Below are 19,803 nucleotides of genomic sequence, written 5' to 3'. Positions count from 1 at the left end.
TGCAGGAGCTGTAGCTCAGAAGCCGGTGCCACAGCTGCCTCTGATGCCTGCCATGCTGCCCACTCGCAGAACACCCTCCACGAGCTGCGCAGCACCCATGCCGCCTGCCCTCTGGGGAGGGATGCGGGCCCCCCTTGCCCCCCACCCAGGCGTGAGTGCTCCCGGCCAGCCTTGCCTCTCAGGCAACAGAGCCAGGTATAGAAAACACATCCCAAACACTTTAATCACGAATGAGCCAGGCCTGTCTCAGGATGGCTCCTCAGATAAGGATCCCAGCCCCAGCGCAGACGGGTGGCTGTCCCAGTCCAGCTGCCCTTGGCCAGGGCTGGGGCTGAGCGCAATTCTGAAATACAGAAAGACAAAGGTGGGAAGCGACTACCAGCCAGCAGGACTGCAGAGCACCCAGCGTGGCCCCTGCTTGGCTGCCAGGCACCTCTCTCTCCACGTGGAAAGGGGTTGCAAATCCCAGCAAGAGTCAGAAAAGACTAGGAGGGACTGTCCCCCTCCTCCACCAGCACTGGAGAGGCCTGGGAGCACGGACGCTGGGGCAAGAAGCAGGGTCACGGGGATCCTGTTTACTTGCCAGCAAAATGTCTCTGGGGCAGCCCACAGAGGCAAGACAGATGCATCCTCCTCTAGAAGGCCAGCTTCTTCATCAGCAGGTAAACCCTGGAGTCCACTTCAAACCCATGCAGATTGTTTGCATCTCCCTGCAGCCGCATGAGCAGCCCCCCGTAGGACACGTAGGCAGAGCTGGGGCAGGAGGAGAAGACTGGTGAGAGCGGGGAAACCCACAGGAGATCCTGTCTGAGATCCCTGTGCCTCCCCACACTACCCTGGGGCACTGCTCCCTCTCTGAGGGACACTCACAGACGCGTGGCTGCTTCTGTGGACGTTTCATCCCCTTCGATCCTGTACACCTTGCCGTACATCACGTACTCAAACTGGTCTGCCCTGCAACAGAACAATGGGATTTTGGAGAAGAATCAAAAGTGGATACTTCCCTCTTCCCAGCATCCCCCACCCAAGCAGCCTTTGGTTGAAGGTACCACACAGCCTCAGCATTTAACCTCTCCCCTCTCCACCGCTTGGCTGTTCTGTGGATCCCCGCAGGCACAACCTGTGCTACCCACCCACGCCAGCTGCATCCCCAGTACCTGGAAGGCCTGTCGTCAGTGGGGTTATACTCCCCGTCATCCAGGGTGCCGTCTTCGTACAAGGTGCTGGCAATGACCAGGCGGAATTTGTCACCTGGGATGAAAGGGCACAGGAGCCGTGAGAACGCAGGTGACACAGCCAGATCAGCATCGGCCACAGATGACATTTTCATAGGACGCAGCAACAGATCTCCACACAGTGTCCCAGAGGATGAGGCTGAACTCTGGGAAGGTGCCTGAGACCCTACAGCACTAACTCCAGCCTTCCTCACCACTTATGGCAAGACTCTGTCTTCAGCCATCCAGTATTTTTAGCCACAGGAGCTCATCTCAAAAGTCCTCTTTAAGGCTTGGTTCCTACCGGCTGATGCAATTTCACCGCAGAGCATACGTGGGGAACAGGGCAGAACGAAACCCAAATGAATCTCACAGTGAGAAGAGCCACAACCCAGCTCACCCTGGCATAGCAAGAGCGCCCAGCACCACTCACCTTCTCTGACCTGGGGACAGCACAGGGGCCTAGGAAAGTCTGATCTCAGTCTTGCTCCTCTGTGTGCCAGTGCGTGCCTCCAACCTTCCCCCACCCAGGGCTGACAACACCTCACTCCTGGCACACTCTGGGCTAGCAGCCCAAGAGCTTACCGAGGTCCACAGGGTAGATCTGGATGTTCACATCGAGGATGAGGTCCATCTTGAAGGACTCGCTCTCACAGTGCAGGCGGGACACTGTGGAGAACAGCAGAGTCAGAAGCAAGGACAGAAAAGCCCCCAGAGGCTGGGTGGGTGCAGGGTCCCAGGAGCAGACCATCCTCCCCCCAACCAAGCATGGGCTGGAACCTGAGCTATTTGGGGGAGCAGAGGGCTAGGGGCTGGTCCCAAGCGCCTAGGGCAGACCCAGGTGTGTGCAGGGAGATGGACAGGAGATGGGGCTGCGTGCATGCAGGTGGGGCACACCAGAAGGTAAAGCAGCCCATGGCAGTGGGGAGGAAGGGGGCAGTCCAGGCTGCGGATGAGGGCATGGGGCACACCAGGGTGAAAGGGGGACAATGCAACATTGGGTGGGAAGGGCAGAGAGGGAGATGGGGCAGTCCCAAACTGGGTGTGTGTGGAGGAGATGGGGCACATTGAGGAAAGCACTCATGGGCTGGGGAGGGGGGAAGCAAGGGAGATGCAGCATACAGAGGGAGCAGCCCGGGATGGAGGAGAGAAAACGGGACAGGTGGGGTGGGGGGAAGGAGACAGACAGGAAAATGGGGCCCTCAGGGGAAAGGGCAGCAGCATGAGGCTGAGGGGCAGTGAGGCATACCGGGGGGGGGGGGGTCAGCTACTGACTGGTGGGGACACAGTGGGGGGACAGCGTGAGGCTCGGGGGGGGCAGTTCCGAGGCAGTGGGTTTGGGCCACCCCGGGGGACGGGGGCAGCAGGCGGCGGCGGCAGGCAGGCCGTGGCCCGCAGGCGACGCGGAGCGCAGGCACGGCCGGGCAGGCGGCGGCCATGCCGGGCGCCTTCGAGAAGGTTCCCCGGAGGGCCGGCAGCGGCGGCCCGGGCGCGGAGCCCCGCTCACCGCGGTCGAACTTCTTGCCCTCGGGGTCGATGTCCTTCACGTCGAAGATGTCCTCGAAGAGGATCCCGGCCATGGTCCGGCCCGGTCCCGCCCGGCGCCCGCACCCCCGGCGCCTGCTGCCGCTGCCGCCGCTGCCGCCGCCGCGCTTCCGCCCCACCGCCGCGCTTCCGCCGCGCGCCGCAGCAGGGCGGAAGTAGCCTCAGGAGGGCGGGGCGGTGCTGGCGCCTGCGCACTGGCCGGCCCGGCCGCAGGTGTCCGCGCGGCCCTAGTGCCCCTCTCGGGCACCCCGGGACCCCCGCGCTCCCCGTGTGCAGCGCCGAGCGCGGGCCCCGCAGCCCCTCACGGCCCGGCAGTGCGCTGGGCTTCGCCGCCGCCTGGGCCCCTGGCTGGGACAGGCGGACAGGGGCACCGCAGCTGGGGATGCATTGCAACTGGAGACACATTCCAATACGGGGGCATTGCAACTGGGGGGGCATTGCAATTGGGGGGGTATTGCAACTCGGAGGGCACTGCAACTGGAGAGGCATTGCAACTAGGGGCGTTGCAGGTGGGGGACGCTGCAGCTGGGGAGGCATTGCACCTGGGGGGGCATTGCACCTGGGGGCTTTGCAGTTGGGGACGTTGCAGTGGGGTTTCACTGCAATTGGGGGCACTGAAGTTGGGAGGGTTATTGCACTTGCGGGGTGCAGTGCAATTTGGGGGGTGCATTGCAATTGGGGGGCATTGCAGCTGTAGGAGCACTGCAACTGGGGGTACCTTGCAAATGGGGGGGCTTGCAACTGGGGGAGCATTGCAATTGGGGGTTATCACAATTAGAGGGTGCACTGGGGGGCATTGCACCTGGGGGCATTGCAGTTGGTGGGTGCATTGCCAGGGGGGCAGTGCAATGGGGAGGATGCGCTGCAGTGGGGCGGGGGTGCTGCGATGAGGAGGGTGCACTGCAGTGGGTGGGGGGGCATTGCAGCGGGAGCGGATTGCAGTGGGGGTGCATCGCCGTGTGGGGTACCTTGCAATGGGGTTGCATTCCCGGGGGGGCATTGCAATGGGGGGGTGCATTGCGATGGGGGGGTCCCGATCCCACCCTGGCGGGGGGGGTCCTGGGGCACTGCTGCCCACCCCAGACTGGCGCAGGGGCCGGGCAGGGTTGGGGGAGGCGGCCTGGCGCGCAGGCACCGGAGCCGACCCCGTTTCGGGGGCACCGAGACCCCTCTGGGTCCGGATGCCGGCAGGGGGAGCTGCGAGGCCACGGATGACACGAGCCGGAGCCGCCCGCCACGCTGCCACGCCGCCACGCTGCTGCACCACGGCCACGGGCACGGGCGGGCCTCGGCCTGGGGGCGCCCGGCCCGGGGGGCAGAGGCGCCCCACAGCGGGCTGTGACCTGTGTCCCCTCCTCGGGGCCGCAGCGGCGGCAGAAGCCGTTTCCACGGGGCCCCGCCGGGCCAGTGCCGGGCATCGGTGTCATGAGTTTGGCAGACTCAGCTGGCACGGGGAGGCGCAGGGCACGGAGCAGGGAGGAGGGTTGGGGCACCGGCGAGGCTGGTGCTGAAGCCCGGCGCGGGGGGCCGGGGGCGAGGATGGGCCGAGGGCTGTCATCGGTGGCCTGCAGATGAACGGGAACGGGAGGAGGAGGAGGAGGAGGAGGAAGGGGGGGCTGAGCCTCGGAGTGCCCTCGCACTGGGCATCTGTGAGTGCTGGGCGGAAAGTTGGGCCGTGCTGGCATGTACCCCACCGAGGCTCGGGCCCACCCGTGCCACCCTGCGCCCCTCCGCACGGCCCCGGCGCAGGCGCCCGCGCTGGGGCTTCGTCAATGTTTGGGGAGCGGGTGGTGCTGCGTGGCATGGTGGTGCCCTGCCGCTGGACGGCAGGGTCAGGAGACAGAGGCTCGGCAGCAGGGACGGGCGTCCCCCTGGTGCAGGGACACCGGAGAGGAAGGGGCATGGTGCTGTGTGCAGGGCACATGTCACCAGCCAGCCTGGGGACCGTGATGCCTTGAGTGGGGACATCTACAGGATGTGGATCTCCAGTACGTGGCTATGGCGGCTGGAGAGAGGTGTCTCCAGCTCATGGCACATAGTGTTTGGAGTCAAGATGTCTCCAGAGCGTGGCCCATGGTGTCTGGAGCTGAGACATCTCCAGCTCACGGCCCCTGGGGTCTGAAGCCGAGATGTCTCCAGCTCATGGCCCCTGGTGTCTGAAGCCGAGGATGTCTCCAGCTCATGGCACACAGCGTCTGGAGCCAAGCTGTCTCCAGCTCGTGGCACGTGGTATCTGAAGCTGAGATGTCTCCAGCTCATGGCCCATGGTGTCTGAAGCCGAGATGTCTCCAGCTCATGGCACACAGCGTCTGGAGCCAAGTTGTCTCCAGCTCGTGGCACGTGGTATCTGAAGCTGAGATGTCTCCAGCTCATGGCCCATGGTGTCTGAAGCCGAGATGTCTCCAGCTCATGGCACACAGTGTCTGGAGCCGAGATGACTCCAGCTTGTGGCACATGGTATCTGAAGCCAAGATGTCTCCAGCTCATGGCACATTGTGTCTGGAAGCCGGGATGTCTCCAGCTCGTGGCATGTGGTGTCTGGAAGCCAAGATGTCTCCAGCTCATGGCCCATGATGTTTGGAGCCAAGATATCTCCAGAGCATGGCCTGTGGCATCTGGAGCAGGGACATCTCCAGAGCGTGGCCCATGGTGTCTGAAGCAGAGACATCTCCAGAGCAAGGCCCATGGTGCTTGGAGCCCAGACATCTCTGGCACATGGCGCACAGTGCGTGGAGCTGAGCTGTTGTTGGTGCATAGCCCACGCTGCCCAGCGTGAGGATGTCGGATGTCTCTGGGGCGTGGCCCCGGGTGCTATCTGGAGCTGGGGTGTCTCAGCGTGGGTGCTGTGGTCTGGAGCGGAGCTGCCTCTGGCACCCAGGCCTGGCTGCCGGGGTCCGGCCTCTCCGGCGTGTGACCCGTGCCAGGAGCTGGGACATCTCCGGCGCAGCTGGGGACCAGGGTGCCTGTGCTGGGGTGCCTGGCCCCGCTCGCCCAGTCTGCCCCGCAGGGGTACCTGGGGCTACTGCGAGGTGACAGGAGGGGACAGGGCACACCTGCCACCCCCATGGCTGAGACCTGGCACACTCGGCGCAGGTGAGCAGGGCCCAGGACAGGCGGCAGGGGCAGTGCTCGCCAGCCGGCAAGGCGGCACCCCAGGGACGCTGCTGCCACCATCTCCGCCAGCCAGTAGTGCCGGCAGCAGGCAGGGTGCCGGGGGGGGGGGGGGGGGCAAAGGCACTGCAGCCCGGATGCCTGGGCCCTGCTGCCAGCAGCCCCTCACCCCTCCAGGGCCTCCTGCCAAGTCCTGCCCATGCCAGGGCTGCAAATCAGCCTGTCCTGGCCCCCCGGCTCCAGGGCCACTTGTGGGGCAGGACTGGGGGCAGGGGGTGGCCCCGGCGTGTGCGGCGCGGCTGGGGCAGCAGCACGGGGAGGTAAAGCACCCGGCCGGTGCCCCCGAAGCAGGGTGCAGGTTGGCACCGGCTCTCCCCCTGCCTTGGGGCACCCCAAAACGCCCCAGCGCCAAACGGGACCCATCGGGGGGAGGTCACCCCCCCCCATGGTGCTGCGGCCCGAGGAGGTGCAGGCCGTGGTGGCAGGCACGGTCGGTGCCCGCGCGGTGCCCCGCGGTGCCAGGCTCCCCCCCCCCCGGCTCCGGGGGGGCCGGGGCCCCCTCCGCTCGTTAGCTGCTCGCCTGTTATCTCCAGCCGATAAATTATACAACACAAGCGCGCCTTTGAAATGCAGCCAGGCCCTCCATCCGGCGGGGGGGCGGGGAGCGTTTTGGGGTTGAACGCGGCTAATTTAGCAGCCTGTCTGCAGCAGCCTTTGCCAAGGGGGGGGGGGCGGGATGGGGGGGCTTGGGGGCTCGGTGGCCGTGGGGCCCGGGGCAGCAAGCCCGGCCCGGGGGCAGCTTTGGCGCGAAGGATGCTCCAGCGTGGGAAAGCGCGGCGGCACGACGGTGGGGGGTCCCTGAAAGCTGCCCCCCCTCCGCCCCTACCCGCCGCCTGCCCGCGCCAGGGCGTGGGGGGCCCCGGAAGGCCTCCGGTAGGCCCCGGGCGCGCGACGGCGCTTCAGAGGCCGCGGCGGCCCTTGTTATCTGCCGCACAAAGGAGCCGCGGAGCCGCCGTTGGGAGCAAACAGGCGGCGGGGAGAGGCCGGGGCCGGGCGGGTGCCAGGCGGGCGCAGCCCCCCAGGGAAACTGAGGCAGCGAGGGGCGGGCGGCCGCGGCCCTTTGGGAGCCCAGGTGTGCCCCCGAGGGCTTAGCCCTTCCCCTGCCCTGCCGAGGCCGCGGACCGGCTCCGAAGGGGAAATGTGAGCTTCCAGGGAAATAAACCCGACCGTCGTCCCTGGCCTCTGCTGGAGGAGGTGTCACCAGTGTCACGAGTCCTCTGTGCTCAGACACACATCTGCAGGGCTCACAGCAGATACCCGCTGCCCCTGGGGTGCTCTGGAGCCCCTCCGTGCCCTGGGGGGTACACAAGGGAGGGAACCCAGGGGGGCTTATCGGCCCCCCCCTCCCTTCCCACCAGCCCGGCGCTGCCCTCTCAGGCTGCGCTGCACCGAGCCCCCGGCCCCGTGCTGCCCCCCTGGCCAAATTCCTCCGGGCCGCTGCTGACGGCTGCCTTTCCGCGACACCTCGCCGTGGCGGGGCTGGGCCGCCGGAGGCACGGGGCCATCTCCCTCCAGCTGTCATCGGCCCGCTCAGCCCCGCGACGGCCCTTATCTGCCGCCGGCCCCCGGCGTGGCCGGGGGGCTCTGCACGGAGACCCCCTCATCCGCCCCGCTGGCAGCCCCGCGGCCTCCCCATCGCTCCTCTGCCCCCAAAACATGCCTGTCCCCTTCCCTTCTTCCATTCTTTTCCCTGTTCTCCATCCCCCTCTTCCCGGCCCTTTCCAGCCTGCGCCTGGGGTCTGGATCCCTCCCTGGGGAGCGCCGGGGTGCTGTGGCCCCCCCCTCCGCTGGGTTGGGGCCGGGCTGCGCCTGTGCTGGGGGTCCCGCCGCGAGGCCCGGCACTGCCCCCCCCCCACAGGGTCTGGGGTCGCGTTCCCGCCCCGATAGCATCGCGCCCCGGGGCCGGGCAGCCCCCTCGCCGAGATGGTATCGCCGTAACCAGCACCATCTGGCCGCGGCCCCGCACGGGGGCCTGGGGGGGGGGGGCGCAGGGACGGCCCTGGCCCCCCGGCACGGCCCCAGGGAAGTCGGGCAGCGCCAGGCCGGCAAGAGAGCTGGGGGCTGTGCTACGGGCTGGGGTGCTGGGGGGGCCCACGAATGCCCTGGCCCCAGCTCAGCGAGGAGGCGCCATCCCCATGGCCTCGGGGCCACTCCTGACCCGAGCCCGGCAGGTCCCAGCCGCGTTACTGCAGCAGTGACCGGGCTTTGGAGACCTGGGCCGGAGCCAGCCGGCAGCGTGGGGGTCCCTGCACTGCAGGAGGAGGAGGGGGCCATGGCGAAGAGGGCCCGGTGTGGGGGACAGCCTCCTGCTGCCATGTCCCCCCCCCAGCGTCCCCGTCCCCCTCCCGCCGCCGCTTCCTGCACAGGCGGCCCGGGGACAGCGATGAAAGCAGCCCCAGCAGATGTTTCTGGCTTGTTTTCATCTCATTAACCGTTTCCTCTTTTATTACGAGATAAATTATTAATTGTTCAGAGCGAGGAAGAAAGAAAGGAGAAATCCTGACGGAGATCCCGCAGGCCTGGGGCGGGGGGCGGGCGCAGGCTGACAGAGCCCGGGGCGCCGGGGGGGGGGGGTGGGCAGCCCCTCACAGCGGTGCCACCCCCCATCCGGGGGGGCGGGAGGGGGGGAGCCCCCAGCCGCCGTGGGAAGCGGCGCAGGAGCAGCGAGGCTGGGGCGGGACGTGCGGGGGCTTCCCGGCACCTGGCCTCCGTCAGCAGCCGGTGGAAGTAACCCGGGCGGACAGGGCAACGGCGGGGCCTGGAAACCGCCTGGCACCCAGTGAGCAGCCTGTCCACCGCCCCCCCATCCCATCCCGAGCCCCCCAGCTGCGGGGCGCCGTCCCCCTGCCCCCTCCGGCCTCCATTTCCCTGCCTCGGCGGGCTGAGAACGGGCGCACTTATTGCACGTCTGCCCCCGGAGCAGAGGCAAGGGCAGTGATGCCGGGGCTCCCTGCTTTGCCTCCCCCCCCCACCCCACCCCCGTGAAATATTCATGCTCTGCAACGAGGAGTTAATTTAATTGCCTTGACGAGGAGCTGAATAATTTACGCTCTTCGCAAGCAGGTTTGGAGACATCGTTAGCGGTTGCTCTGGGAGTGGGGACGGGAAGCTGCCGAGCCCCGTCCCATCCGGGTGCCCGCGCGCCCCGACACCCCCCCGCCGGGCACCGCGGGGGGCAAAGCGGCCCCCTGGCCGAGCCCCCTCCGTCCCTGCCACCGCGGCTTTGGTCCGGGGCCAGCGGCCGCGGCGCGGATGAAATACGGCTGGGAGAAGGAGCCGGGGCCGTGCCGCGCGCTCCGGATGCCCGAGATAACGGGGACAGGCGGGACGCGGACCTTATTTACATCTTTCCCGTCAAATTTGGGCCTCGCTCAGGCGAGACCCCGGCCGGCTGCCGCTCGCCCGGCTGATAAGCGGGGGGGCGCTGGGGGGAGCCGCGGCGAGGGGTCTCTGCCCATGCCGGCTCCCTGCCCGCGGGAGGCGAAGCCCCCGCTGCCGCCGCCGCGCTGCCGCGGCAGGAAACCCGATAACGCCTGGATTTCCTCCCGGCGCGGCGGCTGGCGCGACCGCTCGGCCACGCGCCGCTGCGGAGGCCTGGCCATGCCCGGGGGCTCGCGGGTGTGAGGCAGGGCCCCCGAGGCTGCACGGCCCCCCAGCCTGCCCCCCCCCCCCCCCGGTTGAATCACCGCATTCCCGGGGGGCTGGAGGGCCTGGGCCGAGTGGCCGTAAAAAGGGCAGTAATGCACGGGCTGGAGTAAATGAGATATTTAATGCGCGCCGTAAAGCTGTGTGAGGCCATTAGCAGCAGCTCCATAAAGATGGGGGGTCCGGGGCCGGGGGGGCACAGCGTGGGGGAGCCCTGCACATGCACAAGCGTGCACGCACACCTGCAGCCCTGTGCACGTACATGTGTGTGCACACACGTGTGCGGCCCTCCCCGGTGCCGCTGGCCGCTCCCCGTGCAGGCGCTGCCCCCCCGGCCGCTCTCAGGAGTTTAAGAGCGAGGAGGAATTTTAAATGCATTGACCCCTGACCCAGGCCTGCCTGCGAGGGGAAGTGAGACCCCGGGCTGCCCCCAGCCGGATGGGGGGCCCCGGGGGGGCCGCAGGCTTGGCGAGCCCTCGCAGGCCCACACCACGCACCCGCCTCACCCAGGGAGCACCTGGATGGGGGGCCGGGCCCTGCGGGTGCCGGGCGAGCGGGCAGCCCCGAGGCCACTGCGAGGGGCTGCGACCCCCCGGCGCACCGCGGGGCTCGGCCGCCCGCCGCTGCCTGGCTGCGGGGCCCGCCGCTCGGTGGGGCTGCGGTGCTCACGGTGTAATTAAAAACGCAATTAAGCGCTGCCACTTAGCAAGAAAGTCATCCAGTTGGGGGATAATTATCTGACAATATAACAAGTTGCCCAACATCAATCAGGCGCTGATCCGCGCCGCAGCTGCGCTCCCCGCGCCCGGGGCGGCCCCGCGCGGGAGGCGGCGGCGGACGCGGCCGTCGGGGCGCCCCTCGCGGGGGTGTCGCGGCGGGGGCCGCTGGTGGGGTCGGCGCTGCACGAGCGCTTAGGGGTCGCGTCTGCGGGGGCTGCCACGGCGGTACCGCCGCAGCGGGGAGCGGGATGGGGCAGCCCCGCGCCGCCCCCCCCCCCCCCCCCGGCGCTCCGCACCCCCTTTCCCACCTCGGGGGGGGGACCCGGCCCGGCCGCCCGCGACTTCTGAGGGCCGCAGATGAAAGCGGCGATTGTCTCCTTTGTGCGGCCCCGGCTCGCGGGGGAACCGGCCCGGGAGAAATCGGCAGCTTAACACATTCACTTCTCCCCTAATTTGCTGGTTCTGCCATGAAATCCCATTACAATGGGTTTAGCGGCCGCGCCGGGGGGGAGGGGGGGGAGGTCGCTCGCGGGGGCCCCCGGGGGGATTTACCGGGCACAAAAAGCGCGAGAAAAGAGCAACCCCCGGCTCCTGGGGCCGAGCGCCACGCTCGCCCCCAAACCTCCCCCCGCTGGCAAATAACCCACCCCTCCACCCCGGCCCGTCTGCGCCAGGTCCCCTTCCCCTCGTCGCCCCTATCTGCACCCTCCAGCCTGCTCCCAGCCATGCGGGACCCCCCGGGGGGCCGGGCCACCAGCACCGGGGATCCCTGCCGCCCCCCACCGTGCCAGTTCGCATTTGCAACTGTGCAGACAAAGCAGGGCTCCGGCTGGATCTGCGGGATGTACGCGGGGCCAGGAAACAGCCAGGCTCTCCGATGGGCGCTGCCTGATCAGACGGCAGGGCCGCGGTGCAGCCCCGGGGGTTCCTGCGTGGGCCCCCGCGCCACGGTGCAGCTGCAGGCCCGGCCCCGCTTTTGTCGGCCGCTTCGGTGAGCGCCGGGCGGGATGGAAATGAGCCCGCGGGGGTCCGCGCCGTACAAAGACGCCCGCCGCGGCGGGCCGGGACCTTCCCAGCCCTTCGCCGCAGTGTTTGCAAATAGCGGAGGCCACTTGCTGCGGGGAGGGCGAGGGGGGCCGCGGCGACGGGGAGGGGGCATCGCCAGGCATCGCCTTTGGGGGCTGCCGCAGCGGAGCCCGGCAGCGGGCAGCGGCAGGGAGGAATGCGCCCGCTCAATGCCCGCTGCGGCGCGGCTGACAGGCCTGAAATCGGGCTGTCATGTCCCACCCGGGCAGCCCTCCACCTCCATTTGCCCGGCACAAACGGAGCACTTAACCCCCCGGGTCCCCCTGGGCCCCCGGCGGAGGGTGCACGCGGGGCCCGTCTGGCCCCAGGCGATGGGCGCACAGTGCGGCGGCCTCTTGGGAACGGGGCGCCCCGAGGCTCCAGCGGGGCCGGGATGCACCAGGCTCCCCCGGGAGCTGGGAAGGGGGCGCTTGGGGGGGGGCCCTGCTCCACACCCCATAGCCCTGGTGGGGTGCCGCTGGGGGGTCTCACCCCAGCCCCCAGTCCCCCCGGCGGGACGCCCACCCCGAAGCGGCCCCGGCGGCCGGCGAGCACGCCAGCGCGCAGCCTCTGCTCGGACACAATTAAAAAGCCCGGGCTCCCGGCGTCTCCGCTCGCCGCAGTGTGTTAAATTAATGTAGCAGAAAAAATCATTATGCGGGGACACAGATGGAAGTGACCAAGCAGAAAATGCAATGTGCAGCGGCGGAGGACCCCGGTTACCCGTGTAAACACTGAGGGGAAGGACAGGTTTCCCAGCGCCGAGGCAAGGAGGTTACGGGAGCCTCCCCCCACACACACACACCCTGCTGCTGGGCTGGGGGCAGAGCCGGGGGGGACCAAGGCGTCGGGGGCCGTGGCGGTGCCAGGCCCCGTGTGTGCTGCCGCCTGCCCGGCCGCGGTGCCCCGGGAGCCCCGGAGGGTTTCAGCGCACCGGGGAGATAAGCCGTGGGGCGGACAAAGCCCCGGGGCTGGTGCCCCAGGCCCCGGCTTTAAGCCGCTCGGCAAACACAGGGGGCCCCGGGGCTGCTGGCTCCGACCCGCAGAGCCTCCCTGGGCCCCCCTGGACGCTGCTGAAACCAAATATCAGGCAAAGCGCGGCTGGACCCCCCCCATCCTGCAGCCCCGCGTCGGTGTGGCGAGGGGGCACCGGCACGGTGCACGGTGGCGGGTGGAGGGGTGCAGTGCCGGGGGGGGCAGGGGGGTGCTGAGCACCGGGCATGCAGGATCCGGGGCTGCCACGGGCAACCCACGCCTTCCTCCTCCTCTTCCTCCTCCTCCTCCTCCTCCTCCTCCTCCTGGTGCCAGGTCCAACCTCTGCGGCCAGGCAGAAGCCGGGGCCTCCCGGTTTGCTCCCCCGGGGAAGCGGGGCCCGGCCCTGGCGCGGAGCGGGGGCCGCCCTCTGCCCCCGCGCTGGCGGGGTTATCGCGCCGGGGCCGCGCGGGACGATAACCAGAGCTCGCTGCTGTCGGCGCGGCGGGGTGTGAGTGCGCCGGGGGCGACGGTGACGGGTCCCGCGGCCCCTTCCCGTGCCCAGCTCCGCCGCCGGGCCGCCCCGCTGGCTTTGTCCCCGCCGTGCTCCGGGGCCGCGTTCCCACCCTCCCGACAGTCATGGGGGCCCCGAGGGGCTGCTAATCCCCCCTAAAATGGGCCGGGGGGGTTGTTGACCGAGCTGGCACATCCTTTGGACAAGCAAGCCCGGGCCCCGCAGCTGCCGGCCGGATTAGGAGACACCCTTTCGCTGCCGTCGGTGGGGTGGGTGGGGGTGGGCCCCCCCGAGCCAGCGCCGCGGCTTTGCCCCGTGCAAAAGCACCCTGGGAGGACGCCCAGCCTGGGAAGGTTGGCCTGACTTTTGGGGGAAATGGCAGGGCACGAGCTGGTGGGAGGCCGAGGGGGGGCCCCGGTCGTTAAGGGCTCTCCCAGCAGTAAAAGCTGACAGGTTTAGCACGGCTCTCGCAGCACCTCTTAAAAGTGCTGTGTGCCCAGCTGGGAGCGCGCCTGGCTGGGGGGGCACCCACGCCCAGGCAGGCAGCGGGGGGGGGGGGGGCTCCCGCCTCCTCAGCACTGCGATTAGCCCTTCGTTTGCTCCCTAGTTGCAGCGCAACACCCATACACGCGTGCCATGCACCGCAGGGCCCTGGGGCACGCAGCTGCCCAAATGTGCACACACAGACCACCATGCACACCCGGGCACGCACACGCGTGTGCACACCCGGGCACGCACACACCTGCACAACTCCCTCTATAGATGCCCAGACGCATGCGCAGAGGCGCCCGCGCGTGCACACGTGCCCCTCTCGCGGCGCACACCCGTGCATGCAGCTGCAGGCACACGCGGGCACAGACGCAGCGCCGTGCACCCCTGCAAACACGGGCAGGCCCAGCGGTGCACACACGCACGTGCAAAAGGCCTCACACCGGCACGAGAACACACACAGCCATGCCGCTGTGTCTGGAGGGGGGGTCCCGGGGGTCTCCAGGGAGAGACCCCAGTGGCACGGAGGCTCCGGGGATGTACCCGGCTGCCCGTCCGTCCCCTCCGTGGCGGTGGGGGTGAGGACGCGTGGGGCGTCGCAGGCGGTGTGGGGCGAGAGCAGCCTTTCCATGCTCTGGAATTCTGGGTCAGCTGGAATTAGATTAATTAGCTCCCGTTAATGGCGGCTAATTAGCAACCGGCTGAGTTGGTGCAGAGCCGGCGGAGCGCGCGGGGTCGGGGTGCGGGAGCCGGGCTGGGGCCGCAGGGGGGTGGCCAACACGGCTCCCGCAGCGCTGTGCAGCCCCTGCGTGGTGCCGGGGCCAGGCCGGCAGGGACAAATCGCAGCCCGAGCCGCGGGGACGGGCAGTCGGGCTGCTATCAGCGCCGGGCCCTGCAAAGTGCCCCTGGCCGCACAGCATCCCACTATCCTGTTATCTCGAGAGCTCGTGCGGGGCCTGGGTGGATGTGTCCACACGGAGAAGTGGGTGTTGCTGGAAGCCCAAACCTCCCTGTCCCACTCATCGACAGGCGGCTTGAGGGGTTAGATGTGCCGGGGTATTTCCCGGAGTGCAGCAGGATGCATCCCGGTCCCCGGGGGCCCCACACCACGCTGTGCCCAGGCTGCTCCAGCTGCTCCAGCTCTGGCTCCAGCCAGTGCCCGTGCTGGCAGTTTGGGGCCGATCGGAGTGGGGCGCGCGAGGCGGGCACGTGGAGCCGGCTCCCTCGGAAATTGCAAACGCTGGCACAAGCTGTCCTGCCTTCAATGCGAGCGGCGAGTGTGAAGTTAAGAGATAAAGAGGGAATTAGGAGATAAAGTCTGCTTAATCCCAGTTGCTCTATGCAATTAAAATGAGCTTCACCCCGCTGTAATTGGATGGAAGCTGCCTGCCAGCGTCAGCGCGACCGGGAGCATCGTGCGAGCCGGCACGGAGGATTCGCCGAGCCGAGCGCCGGGACTTATCTCCCCGCCAGGAAAACCGAGAGGGCAGCGGCACAGAGCGCGGGAGTTAATGAGATGAAAGCGGAAAGCCTGACACAAAGGATTAGCTCCCGGCCTGCTCCGCTGCCGAAATCCCGAGGTTTCCTGGGAAGGCTTTCCTTGCATGGCAAACACCGTGGCCGCATCCTGCCCGGGCCCTGCTCGGCAGAGAACCGACACGCTCGACACAGCAAAACCCCGCTCTTCACCCCGCTGCGCCGCGGCTGCAGCGACCCTTTCGACGGGTGACAGGGCTGTCCTCGGCCCCCAGGTCCCAGCGCCCCCCCCCTCCATCCCCCCCAGGCCCCAGCACCCAGAGGGTCCCTGCACAGCACTGTCTCTAATAACATTTACAGCCGCTGGTATTAAACAGAAGTAAAAAAAACCCGAGTGCAGATTAAAAGGATGTTGATGAAATGCCAGGAGAAGAATTACAGCACCAATAAAGCACCGCCTTGTGACGGGGGGGGCCGCAGGGCGAGGTGGGGGGGTTTATGGGGCTATTTAAACTTCGCTGTCAGGAAGGTGTATCAGAGCCGTAAAGGCCCCGCCGCCTCGCTGCTCCTCCCACGCCGGTGCAGGGCTATGCTCGTAAATCTACCTGCTCACGGCTGCGAGGGCTGGGACGAGCATGGGAGCATCTGCCGGGGGCTCGGGGGGCGACGGCCACCCTGGGGCTCTTCCCCACCCCGTGCTTGCTTTGCACCTCCGTCCCCCCCTCCCCGTCCCGCCGCCTCCCCCCCCGGTGCCTCAAGGGAGTGCCTGGCCTGGGGCCCGCTTGCCCCCAGGTTTATTTGTACAGCGCTGGCAGCACCAGCTCAGGTGTCCCGGTGTTGCCACGCAGCTGCTGCTGCCCCGGCCTCTGCTCGGCCTCCAGTGCCCATCGGTGCCGGACCGGCCGCAGAAACAGGCAGCCACCACATCCCTGTGCAGGGACTTTCCTCCTCCCGTCTCGCCGGAGGCGGCTTCTCCGGCTCCTGGTGCCTTCACCTCTCAGTGCCGTGGTCCTGGCATGGTGGGATGGGGACGGGGATGGGGATGGGGATGGGGACAGGGATGGGGACAGGGATGGGACTTTCCCGTGCAGGCTGCTCCGGCCAGGTGCCTTGTTGCAGCCTGACTCCCTGCATCCGGGATGGGTCATGGTTTCTGGCACTGCTCCCTCCCGGGGCACAATCCCGGCTCTCTCGCTGGGTGCCAGCGCTGCTGGGTGCCTGCGAGAGGCAGCAGCACGAGGACACCCTGGGGCCGGCAGAGGCCAAGCGGTGCCGGGCAGCCGTGGGTGCTGCCGTGGGGTCCTGCAATGCTGCCGTGGGGTCCTGCAATGCTGCAGGGGGTGGCAGCACCCTCCCGCGCCCCCGGTTTGGGGCCCTCAGCCCTGCCACTTCCCATGCTGGCATGGGGAGGGGGAGACCCCTTGATGGCACAAAACGGGTGTGGGCAGCAGGGCACCTGCCAATGGGGGGGCCAGTGAGACCCCCGCTCACGGGGGCATTGCTTTTATTTATTTTTCCCGTTGCTCCGAACCTCCTCGGTGGCACGGAGCGGCGCTTCGCCCCGGGGGCCGTGCCGCCAGCCCAGGCCTGCGCCGGGGGCTGCTCGCACTTATTGGAGCTGCTTTTCCCCACGGCTTCTCGCTCAGCAGCTTCTCCGTGTTTCCGTGAGACCCTTTGCCAGGGGCCTCGCGAAAGCAGCAGTTTCCAGGAATCCCTCCTCATCCTCGAGGGGCCGGTGGCTTTGGCGTAGCCCTGCAGACCAGTGCAGGGCGATTCCTCTTTGCCGGTGCCGGTTTGGCTTGTCCCGCTCTCCCACGTGCAGCCAAGCGTTTGCTAACCGGGCGTTTCATTAACTTTCCCATTACTCGATCCCGAAGCAAAGCTGGCGGGGCTCAGCGGCTCCACAGCCCCCCGGTGCCGTTTTCAAGCCAGCCGTGATGTTTCTCCCCCAGCAACGTGACGGCTTTTGCCGACCCCTCGGCCCCTTCGCTCTGAGCCGCCCGCGGCGTGCAGGGGCCCCGCGTTTCGCACCTCTGCGCTGAGTTTGCTCCGTAACCCGGAGCTGTTTCTCGCCTCCCCGGTTGGATTCGGATCCTCGAGCTGCGCCGCTATGCCGGGGCGATGAACGCGTTCGCGGCGAGCCTTCCCTGCCGGCCGCGCTGCCAAGGACGATGTCAGCTCCCAGGCATTTGGGGAGAGCAGCCGCCCGCGCGGCTCGAGGCGCCGCTGAGAGCAGCACTGCCCGGAGCGACTCCCCGGGCAGCTCCCGGGCCCCGGCGTCCTGCGGGGGGGTCAGCTGGGACAGCTCCCCGCGCTCCCCCCCCCCCGGCCTGGGACAGCGATGCTGCACCACGTCCCGACCTGCTGCAGCCAGGAAGGGATGAGCGGGAAGAAAGCGATTAAAACAAAAAAACAACCCCCCCCAAAAAAAGCCCTGGGAAAAAACCGCGTAGGGTCCTGGAACAGGAACAGAGCCTGTGAGCGGTCTTAAAAACTACCAATAAATAATCTTAACGGGAAACAGAAGGAGCAGAGCTGGGCGCTCGTGGGTGTCCCGCAGCCCCCGGCGAGCCTGGGAAAAGGCACTGGGTCCCGGCCCTCGCACCCGGCCATGTCGCGGCCCCGGCCCCGGCAGCAGCCCTGGAGCGGCCCCGGCGGGGCAGCGAGGGCCGGGCACGGGGTGCCCCGGCCGGGCTCCCGTGCCCCCCGCCTCCCCGGCGGCTCGTGGGGGCGACGCTTCCCAGCCGCGCGGGGCCGTGGCGGCGGAGGGGGTGCCGCGGCGTCTCCCTGCCAAGTCGCAGCGGTGTCAGCCAAGAGTTAGCAGCGACAACGCCAAGAAGCCAGCGGAGCCGGCCAAGCGGCCCTAAATCTCCCTGCTGCGTGGCGGGGAGAGGCGCGCGCCCCGGCCCAGCCCGCCGCCGGCACGGGGCTCGGCCCCGCTGCTGCCCCTCGCCGCGGAGCGCCCGGCGGCTCGGCCAGAGCAGCAGGGCGAGCGGCCCCGTGGGCACGGCGCTCCCGCGGCCCGGCGGCACCGCCACCGCGGGCACCGGGGCCTCGTCCCGCGCAGGGGCCGCCCCGCGCCCCCCCGGCCGGGCTCTGCCGGGGGCTTTCGTCCCCCTCCTCCGGGTCTGTTTGGAAAGAGCCGGTTCCCGGCCTTCCCCCTGCCCGAACTTTCCAGCTCTCTCCGGCGCGGGAACAATCGTGGCCTTTGTCTTCCTCTTAATCTCCCAGTTAGGAATTAAAAGGGGGGAAAAAACAGCAGCACAAAAGGCTCTTTTGCGCAGGGCAGGCCGGAGGGGGGAGAGCGGCGAGGGGCTGGGAGCCGGGTCCTCCCCACGGCCCGGCGCCCCCGGCGCGGAGCATCGCCCCACCGCACGCCCGCTGAGCTGCCGGGCCGCCGGCGAGGGTGCCCGCGCCCCCGCTCCCAGCCTCCCGCCCCGCTGCGCACGCGTCCGCCCCCGGCAAGAACCACGCGGGCACCGCAGCCCTCCGTAAAACGTCTTAAATAATTTAATTGAAAAAAGTACTCCGTTAAAAAATATTTGTACAAACGCACGCTCGCGTTGATTTCTCTGGCTGCTCTTTTTGCCGTTGTTTTGTTTCTCTTTCCCCGTTAAATACATCGCTCTCTACACATATAAAAGGAAAGGGGCAGGTATGGGGCACGAGCACCAGCACGGCGAGGAGGGAAGTGAGGAGCTGCCGGCGCACGCGGCCGACTGCGGTGCGAACCCGGCTGTGCGGAAAGCAGCCAGGCCGGGAGAGCTGGGCACGCGGGTGCCCCGGGGCCGCCGGAGGGATGCAGCTGCCGGAGCGGCAGCGAGCAGCCGGGACCCGGGGGCCCCCTCTCCGGCACCTGCCGGAGGAAGAGGGGCTCTGGCCTCTGGCCTCCTCTCGCTGCTGGGGAAATCCCGGGGAAATCCCGGGAAAGGATGCAGGATGCGGAAGGGGCTGCTGGTCCCCACGGAGCAGGGATGGGGGCGAGCCTGGTGCCGGTTGCCCGGCTACGCGGCGCTCCGTCCTCCCTGCCGTGTTTACCCTTCCCTGCAGCGCAGGCTGGGGTTAATGAGAAACCCGGGGGTGGGTGAGGTTGGAGGGAAAGGGAAAACCAGCACCTGCTCGAGGGGAGAGGAGGATGCGGGAGGAGGGGGCACGGTGAGCTGCAGCCTTGCAAGCCGGCAAGCTCCACTGCAGCAGAGCTGCCCGGGGTCTGGCTCGCCCGGGGGCAAGAAACTCCAGGGCCGGCTGCAGGCGAGCTCTGCCACGGGGCAGCAAGCCCGGGAGGCAGCGCCGGCACTCGCCGGGCCGCAGTTGTGGTCCCAGGCCGGGGAGCACCTTGCTCGGCAGCTGCCATTTCGCAGGAGGGCGGCTGGGGAAGGCGCCGGGGAGGTGATTCATGGATGCCAGTTGCAGTTGCAACATTCCCGCCCGGGGCTGATCTCCGCCTGGGAACGGCGGGCTCAGCCGCCCCTCGGAAATCCCGGGCCGCAGGAGGAGAGCTGCACCTGGGGACTGCGTACCCACGGGGTGGGACGGGGGAAGCCCAGCGCTCCCCTCTCCAGGCTGGGGGCTGGAGCTTTGGCAGGGCCTTTCGGCTGCCCTCCCTGCTCGGGTCGCACTCGCTCAGTGTGGTTCCCACAGCTCTGGCTTGACTTGAGGAGATGCAGAAAAAAAAGAAAAAAAAAAAAGAGAGGAAGGAGTAAAAAAATCAGCATCTATTGCACTAGATGGAGTTTCCCAGGCTCTGCCCCGGGAATCACAACCCCAACGTTGCAGGGCTGGGTCTGATCTGTCTGTCCAGACACATCCCCTCCAACCCACACCTATAGGCAGCATCATGGGGGGAAAGGGGGACCTTGTAGGACCATCCGAATACGGCACAGCAAGACAGCGTGGGGGGGGGACTAGAGCCAGCCCGCACCCCACAATATTACAGTCCAGGGCCCAGCATGTCGCTGGCAGAAGGGAAGAAAAAAACCAGGAGACCCCCCAT

The 19,803-nt window shown here is 68.2% G+C and overlaps 1 protein-coding gene across 1 annotated transcript; it reads right to left on the bottom strand.

Annotated features, from left to right (window-relative positions):
* Positions 1-198: 198 nt before the first annotated feature.
* POLR2H (RNA polymerase II, I and III subunit H) lies at positions 199-2,948 on the bottom strand. The gene is made up of 5 exons (XM_064516679.1): positions 2,722-2,948; positions 1,800-1,883; positions 1,158-1,251; positions 871-954; positions 199-753 (listed from the first exon to the last, which is right to left on the bottom strand). The coding sequence occupies exons 1-5, from the start codon at positions 2,792-2,794 to the stop codon at positions 636-638; spliced, it is 453 nt and encodes a 150-aa protein (XP_064372749.1). The 5' UTR covers positions 2,795-2,948; the 3' UTR covers positions 199-635.
* Between the last annotated feature and the right edge of the window lie 16,855 nt (positions 2,949-19,803).

The sequence above is a fragment of the Dromaius novaehollandiae genome, chromosome 9 (assembly GCF_036370855.1).
Source record: "Dromaius novaehollandiae isolate bDroNov1 chromosome 9, bDroNov1.hap1, whole genome shotgun sequence".
NCBI classification, from domain to species: Eukaryota; Metazoa; Chordata; class Aves; order Casuariiformes; family Dromaiidae; genus Dromaius; species Dromaius novaehollandiae.
Note: the sequence above shows the minus strand (reverse complement) of the source record. Positions and strands in the feature narration are given on the sequence as shown.

Bases quoted from the DNA above. Each gene is read 5' to 3' on its own strand.
- POLR2H (XM_064516679.1), bottom strand. From the start codon at position 2,794: ATGGCCGGGATCCTCTTCGAGGACATCTTCGACGTGAAGGACATCGAC. The intron at 1,884-2,721 runs GTGAGCGGGGCT...TGTTCTCCACAG, and splicing joins GGGCAAGAAGTTCGACCGCG to TGTCCCGCCTGCACTGTGAG. The intron at 955-1,157 runs GTACTGGGGATG...GTTCTGTTGCAG, and splicing joins ACTGACGACAGGCCTTCCAG to GGCAGACCAGTTTGAGTACG.